The following is a 21,544-nucleotide window of genomic DNA, read 5'->3' on the forward strand; positions in this document are numbered from 1 at the left end:
AGACTCGGTATGAGCGACTGTTACTAATGATGTGGTTAAGTGGAGGAGAAAACACAGGTTATTACACTTCCATAGAATGAATCATGAATTCCTGCCAGCTCATCCGTGGGGGGGCACAGCGGCCTCTGGACTCGGTTAGACAAGAGAAGATAAGCGAGCTACTGTGAATGTTTTGGGGGGTGGGGTGGGGAGGTGGCGAGGGTCGGAGGGCTGACGGCGGATACTCACGGACTGGCTGGGTCTTGAAGGTCCAGAGCGAGGTGCTCTCGCCTTCGCCTTTGCCGTTGATGGCGGCCAGCTTGACCTCATAGTCGGTATCCGGCATCAGGTTCTCGATGGTGAGGGTCTTCAGGTCTGTTTGGGAGATCGGCGCGAGCACGGTGAAAAAAAATAGATATATGCATTTGATAAGTTTGATGTGTATAAATTTAGTACATAAGGTATATACAGGTATGTATAGATGTGATATATAACTGCGTAATTACACACCAAAGCACAGCAGGATATAAGAGAAGAAGTTAAATAAGAGAAAAATCAAAATATAATTCCCCTTTAAACTTACGATTGGAGTCTGAAAAATTACATTAAATTCTTCATTTTACACATTGACAAATTTTACACATTTATTACACATTTGTTACATATTGTTATTACATTTTCATGTGGCAAAAAGGCAAAAAGTGTTGTCAAAGCATTAAATTAAATTTACCAAAGAGAAATCCATCAGCGGGTGTGATAAACGGTACCTAGATTATTTTTCAGGAATTTTGATCATTCAAATTTAAAAATTACAGTTTGATATTGTGTCTTGTGTTTGAGATTGTGATTCTTATGATGAATCTTAAAACCCCAAAAGGATATACGCCTTAATAACTATTGTTTTTTTTTTTTTTTTGTGTGTGTGGTGTTTTTGCATTTTTTAAGGAAGCACTGGATCATTTATCATTGGCATCTTGATCTAAATTAAGAAATAATCCAAACGAGTAACTGCTTACTTGAGAAAAACCTTCCTTAAAAAAAACATCTAGTGTCCACGATAAAAGAGGCTTTAAATTATTTATACGTTAGCCACGGCCATCGGAAAATCCAAGAGAGAGAGAGAGAGAGAGAGAGGGAGTAGTGAACAACCGCTACCGATTCCGATCATTATTCCCACAATCGGTCTTTTATTTGCAGTATTCTGTCAAATAATGGGCTTTACCGTATCTGCAGGCCTTGCAATTAACTTCTGCTTTAAATACAGTTTTTTAGAATAGGGGCTTAGTGTTTAACAGTGAAATGTGTTCAATAGACATAATCCTGCAAGTATAAAAATGCATGCAATTTCATATTTTAATATACATATACGTATATATATATATATATATACATATATATATATAATACATCTAAATGCATGTAACATTTACACAGGGCGCCAAAGGGCGAGTGAAATACTCTCCCGACTGGATTATTCACGGAGGCTCAATGATGGGTGATGTCGTTCAATATGAACAGCAGCCGGAGCGTGACTGACCGACAAAAAGGTGCGAGGCGGCAGACGCATGTTATAAAACCGAGCGTGCTCAGGGGCAAAGTGAGCCCACGTCATAAATAACGGTGAAGGAAAAGGGCAACTTTTAATTAAGTCCGGGTTGTGCGGCGCGTTATTACTTGATTTTTTTTTTTTGGTATGGAATATGACATAAAGATCGACTATAATCCGAGGGGGTTTCACTTCAATCGGGATGCGGCGATATGAAATCGCATCGTGGTAATCGTGCCTTCTGATACACTTTACAGAAAATAATAATTCACATATGATTTATGAAAAACATGAAGATTGTTCAATTAGCAATATCATTAGCTGGTTAGCTTATATCCCCTGATGCGTTGAAGAAAGTGCATTCTAAAAATAAATAAATGCTCCATTAATGCTCGTTTAAAAAAAAGAAAGTGTTTAAAAGTAAACAAAATATAAAAATTAAGGTCCACAACTTATTTACTCATCTGATAAGAATTGCTGCCTATATGTATGTCAGTAATAAAAATATTATTCTAATATGTTAACAATCATGTGAAATTATCGTTATGAAACAAAGCCTGAGAAATTGTTGATAAAAAATACTGCCATCTTGTTTATTTTTCCAGATTAGCCTCACATGTGTTATTCCTATAATCTGAATATTTAGATATATTAAAAGCTAGCATTGGTTTTACAGCTAGATACAAGGCAATTTTTAGTTATATTAAGAAAACAAAAAAAGTTAATTGTGACACTGGGGTTTGCAGCTCAAGAGAGTAAAATGATACTGAATAAATTCTGTCAGATGCTATTTTGTTAGATACGACTTGCGTGCTAATAACAGTAAATAAAAAAAGCTAAACGTTATTTAAATGCAATCATTTTTTCTTTTTTCCCCATTCATTAAATAACATTGTTTTTGTTTAAGATCATATATAACAACATTCTAATAAAAAGCAATTGCCAGAAATTTGATCCATTATCTCCAGTGTGACAAATTACAAAAAAACAGAAAACCAATGTCGGTGCAAAAGAACAGATAAATATAAATGGATATAATATCAGATTAAATAAATCCTTCTGTAAAACATTTTCAATACACTCCAATAAAAGTGTATCTTGAGAATCCTATTTATCATTTTATTTAAATGTTGTAAACGGATTAATTCACACTCAAAAAGCAACTTATATAACACTATTTATTTTCTTCTATATCACGTTATGTAATGATGTAAAACAATTAGTATACAGTATGAATTTAGTATTGTATTATTTCGTATATAATACAATAAGCAATATGTAATGTTATGCTACATTAGATTAGATTATCGTATACTTTTACAATACATGACTGAAATCTCATTTATTGTTTTTAGGACTCTATTACTTAGTTCTCTACCCAAGAACTTTTAAATGAAAGGGGTCACTAAAATCATGCAGCACCTCACATTCTTTCCACTACATGTTTTCAGAATTTTATTGATACCACAAAAAAGAAAAAAAGAAAAAAAAAAAAAAAAACAGCAGGTGGTATCTTTGTGGCATCTACACTTGGCAGGACTTTTATTAAATTCGCAGTCACGTCCCCCCCCCTCCGTTTACATTAGGAGCAGACCGAGCGAGCGAAGTTGACGAGTCGTGTCAGAAACACATGGCAAACGGCGCACAAGGACCTCCTCCTTCCGAGAGTACATCTGAAGGGCCGTTTATTACACTTCGCCGACCGGCTGACACGGCTAAATAAAATATTTTCGGTCGCATTCGGTGCCTGTGTGTGGCCCCCGGGTGTTTTGTTTTGCGTATTGGCTTACATGACGGGCGGCTCCCGGGCCTTGAGCTGACAGCGAGGCCTGTCAGCCCCTGACTGATGTGCCCCATGCGGCAGACGGGATGGGAACTATCCAGATATGTAAGAGCCACAAACCCGCAGAGGGACCAGGATATTATCTGGGGGCTGTCAGTGTTGGAGCCGACTGTCAGTTAAGCAATAGCGTGTTAGCCCCCTCCCTTCCCCCCCGAATCCCCTCCGCATCCCCTCCTGGCATCAACTGCTCTGTCATGTTTGGATTAAGTCTTATTGATTGCTGGAATTTTTTCTGTGGATTTTTTTTTTTTTTTTTTTGCTTCGTGTAGGCGATAAGTTCAAAAAAAAAAAAGGAAAATGTATGATTTTGGCCTGTGTATTGACGAGATGTGAGATTATGAGAGGATGAAGGATATTAACTGTTTGGCAAGTCGGGGTAATTAGCGCAGAGACCTGAGTTGGGAGATACCTTTGACGAGTGCAAAAACCAAAAAAAAAGGTTTTCTCCATGACAGGCCATTCAAATCGTGATTAATACACAAAAGCCGCTACTGAACCTCAGGAGTGCAGCGCTTCGGGTTTGTTTGCGACTGCTTTGTTTTGACGTAGCGCCTATTTCTTCTGGTGCATGGTGACAGTCAGGAAACAGTTTCTTGGTCTCTTGCAGTTCCGTCTTTGTTATTGAGCAAATTCGACTTTGGGGTGATTCAAGCAAAAGCCATTTATGATGTCTTCCTGAATAGCCAAGAGGTACGAGAAAATGCTAAAATTTGTTTACCTTAAAACTTACTTTTAAGGTTAATTTATGCTGAATGATAAATACGCATATGGACGGAGCTTTCCGTCTGTCCTCTGCATGGTATGCCCAAGTGCCAGTAACGAAAGGAGCAGAAAGCAAGAAGGTAGCATGGCATTGCTAACCAGAGGGAGAAGATTTCCCCATCCAATGGCCTACCTCCAAAGCGGTATTGTGTCTCTTTCTTAGAAAATATGTTATCACAAACTCCTCTGCCATTGCTATATTTGTCATTGTCTTAAACAGTACTTGGATGTGCGCTCGAAACGTACCTTAGCAGTACAACACTTCCATTTTGTGAGAAGGTGCTCGGGTATAAAATGTTTGTTAACCTCAAAACTTACACTTAAGGGTATTAAGGGTAATTTATGCCGAACTATAAATACACAGAGGTTGGAAATTGGACCAATGTGAAGTAAGCGGGCGGTAACATTTAGCAACTCTTGAAAAAGTCATACTCTTGAAAGGGATGTACACTTGAAATCAGCTTTAGCGGTACAACGCTTCGGGCTTTGTTTGAAACTGCTTTGTTTTGAAGTACCGTCTGGTCCATATTGAATATCAGGAAACAGTTACTTTGTTTCTTTCAGTTCCTTTATCTTTGTTGAATACATTTGACTTTAGGAGGCAAAAGCCCTGGAGACTGTTTTCCTTAATAGCCAAAATGTACCAGTTGGCCAGAAGATGCACAGTTATCCCAAGCTAGCAACACTTGAAATAGATGTACCTATTTACAGAAGCAACGCAGGTGAAAATAATCCTTCACACCGAGCCCTCAAAATTTTGTAAAATCCGGGCACTAACTTGCAAAATAAATGTAACACCTTTCAGGCTTTCAGAGGACACAGGGGCCGATCTTGTTGCTTGGATACACAGCAAATGATTCAACACTTGATGTCTCAGTTGATTTTCTGGATTTTTTTGTGGACTTTGACACAAAACCAGGCATTGATTAAGGTTTGAAAAAGTGTCACACACCCTCTTTGGCGTCATACTCCATGCTGGCCCAGTCCTGGCCATTTGAACGCCATTCCACTTTGTACTTGGTGACTGGCACCCCTCCGGAAGAGTAGGGCTCGGTGAACTCCACCACCGCCGTGCTGCTGAAAGGTTCCACTTGGAGGATCTCTGGCGATGTAGGGACTTCTGCAACAGAGCGTCAAACCCCATACATATCGATTCAATAATAATAATCACAAAAAAAAAAAAAAAATCCCAGTCTTTCTTGTGGCATCCCACAAGAGTCGTTTCTGGGTCCTATCCTTTTTTACTTCCATGCCCTATTTTGGTGACCTTTGCTCTGCTGTATTTTTATTTTTTTTTGTCTCAAATTGATTTTAAGTCTTGATCGATTGATTACCTCCATAACCCTGCAAGGCTGCACCCTGAGTTACTTATTAGACCTTATAATACCAGTGACGTACAGTCAGGAGAGGCAGGAAAGGCCGTGCTTCACCTGCCAATCTTGGAAAGAAAAAAATGTAGACTAAAAAAAAAAAGAATGAAATTATATTAATCAGTAATTTTCATTAAAAGGTATTTTTTAACTGAAGGACGACAAGGACGACTTGCATAATGAAGCTATCAATGCTTTTGTTCAGAAGGGAAGTAAGACCAAAATAACTTTTTTTTTTTTTTTTACATTAAACATGATTTTTTTTTGTGCTATGTGTGATGAAAGCTGATATTAGATTTTAAACCGATTAACTGCTGCTAATAAAATAGTGAATAAATGAACCTCAGCGCTCATCGCTTATGGTCACCATGTGACCAGTTTTGCTACCTTACGCTACCTTTCCTAGACTCGCCGTTGAAGGTTCCAGCCGGGCGCTTTCTTTCAGCTCGTGTGCCTGTTCATTTCCATGAATTTATAATTATGTTTACTCCCTGTGTTTCCTTTTAATATTAATTTCTGAATATAGCCTTCCTGCTAACAGTTTATATTTCACATCATTCTCATTGGACCCTTTTTTTGTGATTTAAATTTCTTCCGCTTTGCGATACCTTCACTATATTTTGAATGATGCCGCATATATACAGTATTTACTGCAAATGCTGGCTGTACCCGCATCCGGACTGAGTGACTGCAGCGGATGCGACTTTATATTCTATTGTCACGTTGCTGTTTGGAAGATTTAATTCTGCTTCGCTCGGGGAATACAAAGATAAATCTCAGCGCTGACTCCTTAAAAGCTTGTTCCTACAGAGATCTTTAGGACGGGGAATAAAAAAAAAAAAAAAAATCCTTGTAAGCGAGAATCTGCTCTCCGTCTATCATAAATTCATGACATTTCTATCCTGGCATTGAGGAATGATCACTCACAGTCTGCGGCGCATTGAGCAACATCTTTGTGGGTTGAACTGGAAGACACACAAATTTTCCACATATTTTGACTCTCAAGGCTGCCTCTGCTGTCTTCTGAAAGTCATTCCAACACCATTTAAAGCTTTTCCTCTAACTTCTGTTGAGCATTGCAAAACATTGTTCTATTACCAGGATTTTTGCACCCACAAACAGGGTTATTCTTGGACCGGCATACACTTGCACTTTTTTCATGGTGTTAAGCTGTATTTTTTTTTTTTTTTTTTCGCTAAACAGACCTGCTTGGATGAGGAGAAACTCCTTGGACCCCGTGCCCATCGCGTTTGTTGCCGTGCAGTTGTAGCTGCCAAAGTCATTCTGAGAGTTTGGCGTGATCTGAGAGATGATTAAACATGGAAAAAAAAATGTTTTAGGAGCCAAGCATTTGAAGAGTTGCACAATGTATCACATATGTAATTATAGGATGGCCAATTTGGGCATTTTCACAGTCTCAATTTGGAGACTCAGTCATTACAATATATAATTAGCAAACATGTCTTAGCATACAAGTCATATATATATATATTTGTACACACAAAATCTGTTTTCATTTTTCATTTCTTTCTTATTTTTCTAAAAAAAGGCTGAAAAAAAAGCATTGTATTTTTATTTTTACCAATTTTATCAATTCTACCATTAAATAAAATTACTTTTGGAAATATAGGAACATTTCATTTCATTAAACTATGCATATAAGTTTTTCATTTTAATTATCATAATTATTATGGTTTTATATTATAATAACCAGATTTTTTTTCCTTTTTCATGTTTTTTTATCTTCATATTTACTATCAATTCTACCTCTAAATAAAATTGTTTTATAAATAAATGAAAAAAATGATTTAATTTCAGTCATAACAATATAGAAATACATGTCTAAGCATACTTACTGTACATATTATGTAGATGCATATATACACTTGTGTGTTCTTTTCAATTTTAATAATGATCACAATTGTATTTAATGATAATTAAAACATTCATATTTAGGATTTTTCTTTTTTTATATTTCCTGTTATCTGGATTTTTCTACCAATTCTACCACTAAATAAAATCAATTTTAGAAATAAAGGAAATTTTCATTTCATTCCAGTCATTACAATATGAAATACCTCTTAGCGTACATACATTTTATAAAGGTATATACAGATATACATGTATGATTTAAGTAGAATAATTATCCTAATCATAGAATTCATAAAATTTACAATTGTTTTATTTTTTCCTTTTTTTTTCATGGTTCATGTTATCCTTTTAGGAAGGAACCTTGTTAAAAAAACAAGAAAACGTCCAAATCGATTGATCATTCAAACGAGGCCGTATATATTACTACACCTTGTGAAGCCCAAATCCTTTTCAACAATATTATATTCCGCCCAGTAAAAAACGCTGGTGTATGGATTTCCCCTTTCCCTTTTTGAACTTATCATCCATTATCCGCCCCATTATGGTAATTTTCTTTTTAATCTCCTCATGTGCTTTTAACTTCTGTCTTAAATGCAGCAGACCTCCAGGTAGCTGACGGCTGGCGTGTTGTAGATATTGATGTTGGTGACGTTGGCGTCGGGCAGCTCGACGGTATCTCTGAACCATATCACCTCGGCTCCGGGGTGAGCCTTCACCTCGCAGCTGATGTTAACCGGGTTCCCCTCCCACGTATACGCCACCACCGCTCCCTGAATTTTAGGAGCGTCTGGGAAACAGAAAAGGGGAAAGAATCACACCTGGCCTTTTGACTTGAAGCATTTTGGCAGTGATTAGAGGTGAAAAACATGGGCGAACCTGCAAAAACAACTTCGCATTCAGGGAAAGGTGACTCATGATTACAACACAACTCAATTAGCCGGTGATGGATTCGCCATTCTTTTTTTTTGTCCCAGGGATATTTGTTAGCAACATCAGACCAAGAGTCTGTCACAAGCCATTTTTGTATCGCAGCAGTCTGAAATGACTGTGGCTGAAGGAAGAAAAAAAAATGATTTTTTGAAGCTAGCATCCGACTCAAGAGCTACATTTATACTATTGTTGCAGATGTTCTTCTTTGCTCAGAGTTTTTTTTAATCACTCATCTTTTAAGACGGTCCAGATGTGCTCGTAAGAGATGCGACCCAGATTAAGGAATCCTCCTTAATTTTAAGACTCAGACTTTCTGATGAGACATTCTGTAACGTCCGTCAAGTGTTTGACTCAAATAAAAAAAAAAAAACATATATTAATATGTTATAATAATATAACATATATGTTGTAATAAATATAAATAATGTATGGTATAGTAACATAACATAAAAATAAAAGAAAATAATACATAAAAAATAAAAGTATATATATTATATTTATGTAAGATTTTTTTTATTTTAAATTTCATTATTTTAATTTTTATTATGAATGGACTTTACAGATAGTCTTGTTAGAATATCTAAACTTTAAAAATTGAGTATTCCATTATATCCCTTATGGATATAAATAACATACATTTTATAAAAATATGTATATACATCCTACACAATGGGGGTTAAACTTTGAATTATTAATATAAATTATCATGTATATCATAACATATGCGGTGCATGGTATTCATACACATAAACATATGTGCATATAATTTTTTTAATTATATATATATATTTTTTACCTCCTCAAAATTAACTGTATCTATCCGAACCAACACCAAAAATATATACACACACACAAACAAACACACTCATACATGCAGAGATACATTTCTTGAAAGCTATTTGTTTAGATACACGATTATCAGGTATTTTGATTGTGAGACACGAATCATGTAGAAAGTTTCTCCATCATGTATTAAATGGGTCTATTTTTTCATTTGATTTAATTTTTTGTTTGCTCAGTTGTTTGCCCTTGAAGAAATCAATTGGAAATAGTCAAGAAAATGGCCCACAGATCATTTCCAGAATTGTTTTTATTATAAGAGAGGTATTATCCTTTTTTTCAAAAACACATTGTTAAATATAGTTTTGTCTGATTATAAAATATAAGGTATATTGATCAAGCCATAGATTATTTTAACCCTTAATTTTAGTGACACTATACAATAAAATGTGTTGTATTGTAATGTACTGTCTTACTAAATACATTTCTTTATTTTTGTTTTTGCAGAGTAAATAAAAAAAAAACTGTTGTCAAGGTTACAAAAAATAGGTAACATTACTGTTGCTGAAATAATCTGTTATGAAGATAAACAATAGCAATGCACTTTTATGAGCATGCGCTATATTTACAGAAAAATAATGACAGTGTCCGGGAAGTAGTCACTTATATTGCAAATGTCATTTGAATAAACATTGTCACTTACCACAAAAAAAAGAAAAATAAAACCTCTTCTCAACTGCGTCGTGTTAATATCAGATCGTATCTTAAAGCTATTGCCTTGTATTGATAGGCGAAGGAACCGCTGTGCCTTCACAGCATCGACAAGATTTATATTTTTACTTACAAATGCACAACGTTCATGCATTTTAATCCCTCACACAGGCACTTCTCTAATCCGTCACTCGGGCTCGCGGGTTATTTCGAGACGCGCGTCGACGTGAAAAAGGACTTATGATCCCTTTTCACATATTCAACCGATCACGCCCCGGCGTGACAAATCCACGGGGCATATTGTATCGTCGGGAGGCAGTAATTCCAACTTTGCTTGCTTGTTAGCACTTAGCAGCGGTGCTAATCACAAGCATATATAAGGAATTTCTGGACCTTTCTGTTAACACGCTTGACGGCTGTGCGGTGCACGGCGAAGTCTGCAATATTACCCGCTATGATTTGAAAAATTGTCAGAGTTTGTCATAGATAACATTTATTAAAATAAAAAAAAAGTATAATTATAATAAACCTTATCATAATTATTATTATCATTTCAATGCCGATGTATAAAAAAGTAACTAAAAATTAAATTGACTTCAAATTAATTAAATTAAATTACATTGGAATGAATATACACTGTGTGTGGTAGATGTACGATAGTATGTTTCTCGAAAATTCAATTCAATCGCTGCAGATTTGACTACCGTTATCATAACACTTCTCAAAATTAAATTAAATTCAATTACAGAAAATATTATAATTTATTTAAAACATTTTACTTTTGAATAATTGTTTCAGAGATAAAATAATTGCCCAAGTCCGTTTTCAACAGCAATTTTTTGGGGCCTAAATCAATTCCTTATTCAACATCCGTCTTTTTTTCCATAATTTTTTTGTCTACTAAAGTAAATGAAAAAATACTAGCCTATTGTACTAAGAAGTATGTAACTTCTTAGCATATGTAAACTATTTGTTTCCAAAACAAACACAGAGTTGAGAATACATTCTTAAAACAAGGGAACTCTATTATAAGTCAAAAGGTCATTATAAGTATGCATATAATGACAATGTGTCATATGTATATATTATTTGTCAGATTAAAATTTTATTTAGGGCAGAAACCTTCTCCTCATTCCATTTCTGGCATGCTTATTATCACAATAATACTCTTAATAATAATAAAAATGATACTCATAATAATAATACTATTAATACTACTAATAAAATATAATAAAATATAATAGAATAAAATAAAATAAACAGCTTCAGACATGAGCACCATTATCACACGATTTTTTTAGGCCTTTCTCGCCCTTGTTGTTTGCACTTCAGTTCAATCTTACGAAGTTTAGTTTTACTTTACATATATCATTGATCTGCACTTTTACCTAACTTTTGTTAACTTACTGTTCTGACCAAAGAAACGTCTGTTACCAACTTTGACTCCCGTGCTCATATTTGCGATCTTTATGTTCTTTTTGGCTTGTTTTTTGTGACGTAAATCAGCCATTATCCTGCCGAAAGCACAGTGTTACCCCGTGTTAATGTGAGCCGTCCGTTCTGTAATAACAGAAGCATAAACCATGAATAAACAGACATTATCGACGCTGCCATTTCCAGCTACAATAGAATATTTTGATGATTCATTCTTGAAGGAACCTGAAGTGTTTAGCGCTCCTCCTAATGACTCAGGCTTTATATTCCAAAACTTAAGAGATGCTAATGACTGTCATTACTCAGAGAACAGAAAACCAGCGCCACAAACTCCCGATGTGAATTAAACGTGCGGCTAGATCGATCCCCCTCCTTCCATTTTTTGGATTTCACGGCCAAGTCTCCCGCGCTTCCTGAGTGATTGACACCGGACCCGTTGGAGCATTGACCCCGACCCCTTAATTCTCTGGAAACCTGCCATCGGCCGCAACGAGAATCGATGCGCGAGCCAAAGGACGCCCCGACTCTCCTCTGACGAATCCAGTTGCTCTATTAGACTCTTGCTCTTTCTATCGATAATTCCCCCTATTTTATTTATTTATTTTGCTCCGGCGCCTTGATACGGAGATTTGATTTATGCACGGCCCCCGCCCCTCCCCCCACCTCGACAAGATCAATATCTGCTCTTATTGAGCGGGTATACATTAAAAATCAATCATCCTGAACTGACGGCGTCATAATGGGGTTTAGTGTCTGCTATTCCATTTTTATTTATCTGTCTGCTTTCTTTTTTTTTTTTTTTTTTTTTGCCCTTTTGACAGCGAATGTACATGCTCATATTAACAAAGTGAGCGTTTAAAATCAATGATTATAGATTGATGCTGTCAGAGCAGGGCATGTTTCCGTTTGCAAACTTTTGTGCTTTGGTTGCTCTTCGCAATGTGTTGCTTAAACTTATGTTTGATTTTATATACACACACTCTTGCATATTTATATATATGTATATATATGGTATTTTCCGCACTATAAGGCGCATTGGATTATAAGGCTCACCTCCAATGAATGGCCTGTTTTCATGTATAAGGCGCACTGCATTATAAGGCGCATAGAATAGAAACTACTATAGTGGCTTGGGTTGCGTTATGCATCCACTAGATGAAGCTGCGCTAAAGGGAATGTCAACAAAATAGTCAGATAAGTCAGTCAAACTTCATTAATAGAATACAAACCAATGTTCCGACAACTCCGTTCACTCCAAAAACAAGTTAGTGTATTCCCAATAAAGACCGTCTCTAAATTCATTGATGTTCATGTTGCTAGCTAGTGCTGTTGCCTTCATTCGAATAGTGACTGTTGAGACGCTTCTACTTGCTTCTCCCTGATCAACAACCCACTGTTAGAGTTTGTCCTCCAAATTGTGGCCATCTCGTTTTGTTTCCTTGGAAACTCTGTTCAGTCTTCTTCACTCAGTGCAGGTCATCTTGTTGTTTCCTCCACTTCCGTACCATTGATTCATTAATGTCGAATTCTCTCACTGCTTCTCTGTTCCCATGTTCTACTGCGTGACCGATCGCCTTGAGTTTAAACTCTGCGTCGTAAACGTGTCTCTTGAAGGGTGCTGTTTTGGGGTCTTTGTAAACACAAGTGGTGTGGGACTGGAATTCCCCTTTATCGTTTTTACCGCTTCTACTTTTGCAACACCCCTGACTACGGTAGCCATAATCAACCAATACTGGTCCATATATAAGGCGCATCAGATTATAAGGCGCACTGTCGGTTTTTGAGAAAATCAAAGGCTTTTAGGTGCGCCTTGTAGTGCGGAAAATGCGGTACATATTTACACTTTATATGCATTATATATACATTATAACATCCATCCATCCAACTTCTGCTGCTTATCCTGCACTCAGGGTCACAGGGGATATTGGACGCTGTCATCGGGCGAGAGGCGGGGTTCACCCCAGACAGGTCGCCAGTCAGCCACAGGGCTGCATACAGAGACAGACAGCATTCACTCACTCACTCAGTCGTGGCGATTTTCCATTTTTCTTTTCCAATTCACCTGAATCATGATTTTGGACTGTGGGGAATATTATACTAGAGCAGTGATTCTTAACGTTGTCGGAGGTACTCAACACCACCAGTTTTATATGCGCGTTCACCGAACCCTTCTTTTCATATTGTACATATTCATCTGATGACTTTCTTTTTTTTCTGCTCAGCATAATTAGTATGAAGAAATTCAAATATTAAGAAAGAAATCACACGATGTATCATCCCGACAGTCACAAGTTGAAATCCCTGCAGCACAGACAGGCCAAGCTACTTAGTGTGATCACCTGCTGCCAGTGATGGCCAAGCGGGGCATGTCATCATGAATTATGAGTCTTAACCAGGTTAAGAACCACTGTACTAGAGCATTATATGTATTACAAATATTTTTATATATTAAAACATATGTATATATTCTAATGTATATTATTCTGTTGTATAGATAATATTTTACTATTATATGTTATGTTATAATATATCTTATCGTTTTATATTGTATCAAATATAATGTTATATTGTTTAAATGAAATATAATATGAAGAAAAAAGAAATACATATATATATACACTGCTCAAAAAAATAAAGGGAACACTTAAAAAACACATCCTAGATCTAAATGAATGAATCTTACAGAGAAACACTATTTGCATTTCCAAGCCATTACCTTTTTTTAGTCTTAAATTCTATATATATATTTTTCCCCCTGTCTGAGAGAACACAGAAGTTAGTTGCAAATGACCTTTTCATAGAAGTCAACTTTTCATTGCCTTTGCAAGCGGTGATAAAATTAAACACCAAAAGGCGTAAAAACTTGAGTCGGAATAAAAAATGGAAAATCTTCAATGACCTTCAATGATTCACCTGCTGTGAATCAGCGGACTTGAGAAAGAAAATTTTCTATAATTGTGATTTGGTGTCATCATTAGTAAGTCACTTGAACTTTAACTATACTAAACTGACAAACTGGATTTCTTTTTGTTTCTTTTTTTTATAAAGGCATCATAAATCTATGAAGATCCAGAGAGCAAGAATAGTTATTTCAAAAATATCCAAGTTTCTGAGTTAGAGTGACAGAAAACCTTAAAATAAACAAAAAAACAACAAATTAAAAAAAAAAAAAAAAAAAAAGAGTTGGAACAAAAAATATTCTTGAAAAAATAACAAAAAATATGCTTGAATATTATTAAAGAAATCGAGCAAATAATTTTAATTAATTAAAAAAACAACTTTCTTTTTATTGAAACATTAAAGCAATTTTGGAAGGAACTGGAAAAAGCTGCATTCTCCATTTAAGGTTGTAAACTCCGTAGCCAGCTGAAATAAAATTAATGCCGTATATCAGACTGTTCAGGAAAAAAGTTAAGTGCTGGAAAAGCGGGAACAGAAAATAACTCTTCGTGTCTCGTTGGAGGCTACGTTTGACTTCAAGGTCGTCATGGCTGATGTGCAGTGCAGGCTTCACGTGTATTTTTGTCTTATATAGTTTGAAGTACATTTAAGTATATTTAAATGTGATTCGAGCATTCAAGTAATATAAGCAAACGCTTATATGGGCAGCCTAGCCTCTGGGGGGTGCAACAAACTATTGAAAAAAAAATTCAGCTTCACAATAATTACATTTAAACGAATTATTACTATTAACTCATGATAATTAAATAAATCTCATATTGTTTCCAAGGTAAAGCAAAGCCCAATTAATATTGACGTGACCCTCTGTTTTCTATAGTTGTTATTGATTCACTTAGTTACAGAATTATGGTAAAAATAATTTATATTGTATTTTAAGTTTGTTTTGTATCAATTTGTATTTCGTTAATTAAAGTTGATGAGAAAAAGAAAAATCTAAGGATATGTGAATTAATGTTGTAGGGGGGCGCCATATAAAATCTTGACCAGGATACCGAGTATTAACTTCTCGATTGTGTGAATTATGTTGTGATGATCATATCGTTCCTATAAAGTTGAAAGAGTGAAAAATCAGCAATTGCAGGAAATCAGTTTCATTATTTACAATGAAACAACTGTATAAAAAATGTAAATTATTTTCTAACTGGTCGGATAATATACATAAATATAAATGAAATGAAAAAGGAAATTTAGTATTTAATTTATATATGAAAAAAAATAATTTAAAAAAATCATTAAAAATCGCCTGAAAGTGGAAGGCGGCTGCAAAAAAAAAAAGAAAAAAAAAAAAAAAAAAAAAAGGAAAAGCCCAGGGAGAGAGGGGACGGGGGCTAAGACTTCGCTATCAGTCCTTCAGCAGTGACAGTGGGCCGACTAATGGGATGAATCTGTGCAGCAGATAGGGGGGTCTGCAGCTCTGATAGCGTCTGTGGCCTGCTGCTGGGTTGAACGGCGACACGGACCAAAACAAAGCACCTTTCCTTATCAATAACTGCCAGCTAGCGGTGATTAAACTGCCCGATTAATCGCTGATTAGTGGAGCCGAAAACCTCAAATTACTCGTTTTCTTTTTGACTCTGTCTCGGAGGAAACTACCTTCTCATGCGGACGGAGGGGATCCTGACCGATGGGGCATTAGTCGGCGTTGTTTTTCCCATTTTTTTTTTCCGGCTGAGCAAAATAGGTTTTTCTTAGAATATGTGTATAGTGCTTTCACATGCTGATTAAAGCAAAATAAATGCACTGAATTTAATTTAATCAAATTAAAATGATTATTTCGCTGAATATTTTCAGTTTTTTAAAATGTATTTTATTATCCATTCATTCATTTATTCATTCATCACAGCTGCATGTTGCATTTAAGGTCACCTTTCCCTTATTGCATACTTCCTGCAAGTGCTTAATTAAAATACTTAAAATTTATATGCATATACACACACACACACACACACACACACACACACACACATAAACACATGTGTGTATATATATATATATATTACAGTGAGGAGAACAAGTATTTGATAAACTGCTTATTTTTCAGCTTTTCCCACTTGCAAAGCATTTTTATCAAAGATAATCTTCAACTGTGAGTGACAGAATCTAAAACAAAATCCAGAAGAACACATTGCATGATTTTTAGGTAATCAATTTGCATTCTTTGCATGGTATAAGTATTTGATACATTAGAAAAACAGAATTTAATATTTGGTATAGAAACCTTTTTTGGCAATTCCAGAGATCAGACATTTCCAGAAGTTCTTGACCAGGTTTGCACAAACTGCAGCAGGGATTTTAGTCCACTCCTCCATACAGATCTTTTGGGTTTCAGGCCAGTTGCTGGGCAATATGGACTTTCAGTTCCCTCTAAAGATTTTCCATTAGGTTCAGGTCTGGAGACTGGCTCAGACACTCCAGGACCTTGAGATGCTTCTTACGGAGCCACAACCATCTTCAAGGCTCATACTGGTTGGTTGTTGGCCAAGATCTTGCAATACATGGCCCAATCCATCCTCCCCTCAATACGATACAGTCGTCTTGTCCCCTTTGCAGAAAAGCATCCCCAAAGAATGATGTTTCCACCTCCATGCTTCACAGTTGGGATGGTGTTCTTGGGGTTGTACTCATCCTTCTTCTTCCTCCAAACACGGCGAGTGGAGTTTTGACCAAAAAGCTCTATTTTTGTCCCATTAAAACACATGACCTTCTTCCATTCCTCCTCTGGATCTTCCAGTTGGTCATTGGCAAACTTCAGACCGGCCTGGACATGTGCTGGCTTGAGCAGGGGGATCCTTGCATGCATTTTAATCGACAATGGCGTGGTGTGTTACTCACGGTTTTCCTTGAGACTGTGGTCCCAGCTCTCTTCAGGTCATTGACCAGGTCCAGACGTGTAGTTCTGGGCTGATCCTCACCTTTCTCATGATCAGTGATCCTCCACATAGTGAGATCTTGCATGGAGCCCCAGACCGAGGGAGATTGACCGCCGTCTTAAACTTCTTCCATTTTCTAATAATTGTGCCAACAGTTGTTGCTTCTCACCAAGCTGCTTGCCTATTGTCCTGTAGCCCATCCCAGCCTCGTGCACGTCTACCATTTTATCCCTGATGTCCTTACACAGCTTTCGATCTTGGCCATTATGGAGAAGTTGGGGTTTGTTTGAGTTTATGGACACGTGTCTTTTATACAGGGAAGGAGTTCAAACTGGTTCAGTTTATACAGGTAATGAATGGAGAACATGAGGGCTTCTTAAAGAAGAACTAATAGGTCTGTGAGAGCTGCAATTCTTATTGGTTGGTAGGTGATCAAATACTTACAGGACTGTCTCAGAAAATTAGAATATTGTGATAAAGTTCTTTATCTTCTGTAATGCAATTACAAAAACAAAAAATGTCATACATTCTGGATTCATTACAAATCAACTTACATATTACAAGCCTTTTATTATTTTGATATTGATGATTATGGCTTACATCTTAAGAAAACTCAAAAATCCTATCTCAAAATATTAGAATATCATGAAAAAGTATTTTTTGTTTTTTTTTAATTGCATTACAGAATATAAAGAACTTTATCAGAATATTCTAATTTTCTGAGACAGTCCTGTATATCATGCAACAAAATGCAGCTGAACTACTTAAAAATCAAAGTGTGTTTTCTAGATTTTTGTTTTAGATTCTGTCACTCACAGTTGAAGATTATCTTTGATAAAAATGCTTTGCAAGTGGGAAGGGCTGAAAAATCAGCAGTGTATCAAACACTGTATATATGTCAATTATATCTAATATAAGCTGAACATCAACTCCCCTTCATGAATATCACATGAATAAGCATTTCCCACTTACAGCGGACTTCCAGGAACATGCCGCGGCTGTCCTGTCCGATGGAGTTGCTGGCGGTGCAGAGGTACTCGCCGGCGTACGTGAAGAGGACATTCTTCAGCGTAAGAGAGGAAACCCTGGCATGGCTGCGGACAACGATGCTCCTGTCGTGGCTCTGGAAATGAGGAAACAAATGCAAAGTGACATAGGATGTTTGCACAGAGGCATTTTAACCCCCTATTATTTTGTATTTTTTCTTCATTTTTGTATTTGTTAGTTTATTGTTACTATATTATTAATTAATCTATTTCTACTTTATTATCATACTTTTTATTATTTTGTTCATATTTTCTTGAACAGATTTCAAAAAAATAACGCACACTTATAGACGTGCACTTTAAGTAATTCCATTTGTTGACAGGGTGATATGTCAAATTGGATTATCAGTATTTGTTTGTGACTTTTATCGATTTTTATTTTTGTTAATTTAGTATTTAGTTTTATTCAGGTCAGGGTCGGATGGCGATGGTTGATTTGCTGCGGTGAACCCTGACGGGAAAAGCTGAAATGAGAATTTAGTATTTAGTTTTACTTATTATTTAGTTGTAATTATTTTCATGTATATATATATATATATATACATATATGAATCATTTTTTTCTACTTATGCATTCAAATATTCATTTATTTATTTGTTTATTAATTCATTTTTTTGGCCTCTCACTTTTTCTTTGGGAGGGATTAAAAAAAATCTCATGACGAATCTACATAATTATAGCTATCATAGCTATGTATGAATATTTTATAAACGCAGGTGTATTTTTTCTTTTTTACATATCCATTCATATATTTATCGGTGGAATTATTTAATTTACTTTTTAATTTTTGTTCATGTGATTTTTATTTCATCATAACGTTTTGTAGGTGCTTTCAATATTATATCTGTGGAAAGAAGTCTACCTCACTGCATTCTGCAGAAAGCTAACATTGAGCACATCGTTTTACACTAATTGCAGGATTACATGCGTTAGAAAATACAATTTCTCTTTCTATTTCTTTTTTTTTCTGGATTTTTCTCAACACTTTCAAGAGTTTCTAGGCCATTTTTTTTCAATGTCATTCCAGCTCTGGGTAACGTTTGATCACGGCGTCGGCGCGTCCTCCTAGCTATGGTCACAGCAGGGCTCCAATGGCCTCTGCAACCACTAACTACGGTTTTAACTTTTTCAATGTGCCCGGCTGGATGTACGGAGGGTTCTCATTGGCTATAACTCAACACTAAGTTAGGACACGGAGAGTTAGGAGGGGGTTATTGATATCAATAATGAAAGAGTCAATGTTCACAGCTGTTAAAAAACACATCTGAAGCCTCTCTTGTCTCCGAGCAACACACATCCTCTTCCTCGCAGCCGTGAGTTCTTATTAATATTTACGCCGTCCAGGTGCTTCGCCCGTTACGTTCGATAAATAATTAAGTTCCCGGCATGAAGTGTTATCCTCCGCCACTGCTGTTTACTGACAAAGCGAGGGAAGGCCCTGGAACATTTAGAAAAAGGGCGACATTAATCCCGTCTGACGGCCTTGCGATGGATGTTCAGGTGAAAAAAAAAAGGGAAGTTCGCCAGAAGAACGGACTTTTGACGATGTGACGGAGACCTTTGCGCGGGGATTTATCTGCCGAGGCCAATCGATCGCTTTAATTAAACCCTCATGATTCCTCGCTGAGAGAATTTCTAGACGGCGGCACCCGAGTGGAAGGCGTGGGAATGATTTTTTCAGCTGCGGTGATGATGGTTACATAATCTCTCAATGCATATCGCTCTTTCAGGTGAGACAGTCCAACCCCCCGATCACTCTCTGCAGACAGGGGAGAACTTCCCAAACCATGCGAAATACTGAAATTGACTTGCGATTTTGTAAAAATAACATCTGAAATGTATTTCAAACTAACTACACCAACTCCCAAATAGCATTATGATAATTTCCTCATACTTTATGTATATACAATCTCTCCATATATATTCCTTCATTTATTAGCTATACTTCTTATCCTGCACCTAGAGTACTATAGATATCTCATTCCCACATCTTGGGGCAATTTGGGGTCTGAGATGAATTCCTTTTGGACTTGGGAAGAAACCGGAGAACCTGGAGGAAACCCAGGCACACAAATGGCGGTGGTAATACAAATTGCTAAATTTAATTACATTTATGAAATTAAAAAAAGAATAATATATATATAATTTTAGTTTTTTATATAATAAAATTATATATACATTTTTTCTCATGCTTATATTAAATAAAAAAGATCATATATACGTATATTTTTTTATTTTTTTATACAATAAAATTATATATACATATATATGTCAATATATAGTGAATAAACATATACAAGGAAATGCTATATTTCTTATATATGGAATACTTATATACATAGGTATACTTAATAATATACTATGTTAAATTACATTGAATAAAATGAAATGTTAAGATTTCATTCAACAAAGACATCATATATACATATAATTTTATTAAATTTAACTTTATCCTATTTAATTTGTAATTTAATAACTCTGAGCGGTAAATTATGTACTTGTAGTAAAAATAGACAAATAATATTTAGCAATTAACTTTTACATGTCTACCTGTGTGTGTGTGTGTGACAGGAATCGGAACAATAAATGAACATCTTAGCTCGCCACCCCACCAAATACAACAATAAAATAAAATAAAATAGAAAAAAATAGATAAAATAAAATAAAATATGCAATCAGGTATTGGAGCACTTCAGTGATCTGAATGTATTATCTTTGGCAGAGCTAAATATACAAAGGAAAATGAAAACAGTTCAAGACATTTGAAATTTCTAAAGTGAATGACTCTACTTCATTGGTGTCTGCAGGCCGGCAGCAATTTGACACAGAAGTTACTAGAACTAAATAAAATAGTTCCTTTTGACAGAGTTTGCAGTAAGTGGCCTGGGATACTGGTTATTACACATTATTAGTCATCCTGGTTGACACAGAGCTGCTGAAAGGATGGCTGTTTGTGTGATTTGGCCAAAATACATCCTCCAAAGGTTAGGTTGTCACCATGGTTACCATTCCTAAAGCACACTGTGTTAGAGAAAAAATATGATCTGACGGATAAAAGCCAAACCGTGTCTCTGCGCTGAACTGAGATGAGGAGACGCCGGGATGTTTGGCAATTAACCGCAGGGTAAAACTCAACACATTCCCTATCCAACAGGATCGGACACGTGGAAATATAATCGGCTGATCGAAGCAGGAACAACAAAACAGTTTGCTCAAAATTAAGGGCTTTCCTTAGTGTTGTTATTTAAACAATGGCTTAACAGAGGCAAAAAAATAAAATAGAAAAATTTGTGCAAAGCTCACAGGTCCTGAGCATGTGGAACATCCCTCACTGCTGGTGAACAAATTAAATGATAAGTATTTAATCTAATTTAATTTAATTTAATATATTATTATTATTATTTTTTTTAATTTATTTCAATTCGGGTCAAGTTTGACAA

General features: G+C 35.8%; 1 protein-coding gene across 7 annotated transcripts in view; it reads right to left on the bottom strand.

Moving 5' to 3' along the window:
- The window catches only part of ncam1a (neural cell adhesion molecule 1a), a 343,382-nt gene that overhangs the window by 51,948 nt on the left and 269,890 nt on the right, over positions 1–21,544 (bottom strand). For all 7 annotated transcript variants that reach the window (XM_086160448.1, XM_086160451.1, XM_086160450.1 and 4 more), the window contains 5 exons: positions 18,031–18,181; positions 7,975–8,159; positions 6,706–6,802; positions 5,083–5,250; positions 229–354 (listed from right to left, as the gene is read on the bottom strand). In XM_086160448.1, coding sequence (XP_086016574.1) covers positions 229–354; positions 5,083–5,250; positions 6,706–6,802; positions 7,975–8,159; positions 18,031–18,181 — 727 coding nt within the window. The remainder of the gene's footprint in view (positions 1–228; positions 355–5,082; positions 5,251–6,705; positions 6,803–7,974; positions 8,160–18,030; positions 18,182–21,544) is intronic.

This window comes from Fistularia commersonii, chromosome 15 (genome assembly GCF_037954325.1).
Source record: "Fistularia commersonii isolate RoL2024-O1a breed Wild chromosome 15, RoL_Fcom_v1.0, whole genome shotgun sequence".
Lineage (NCBI taxonomy): Eukaryota > Metazoa > Chordata > Actinopteri > Syngnathiformes > Fistulariidae > Fistularia > Fistularia commersonii.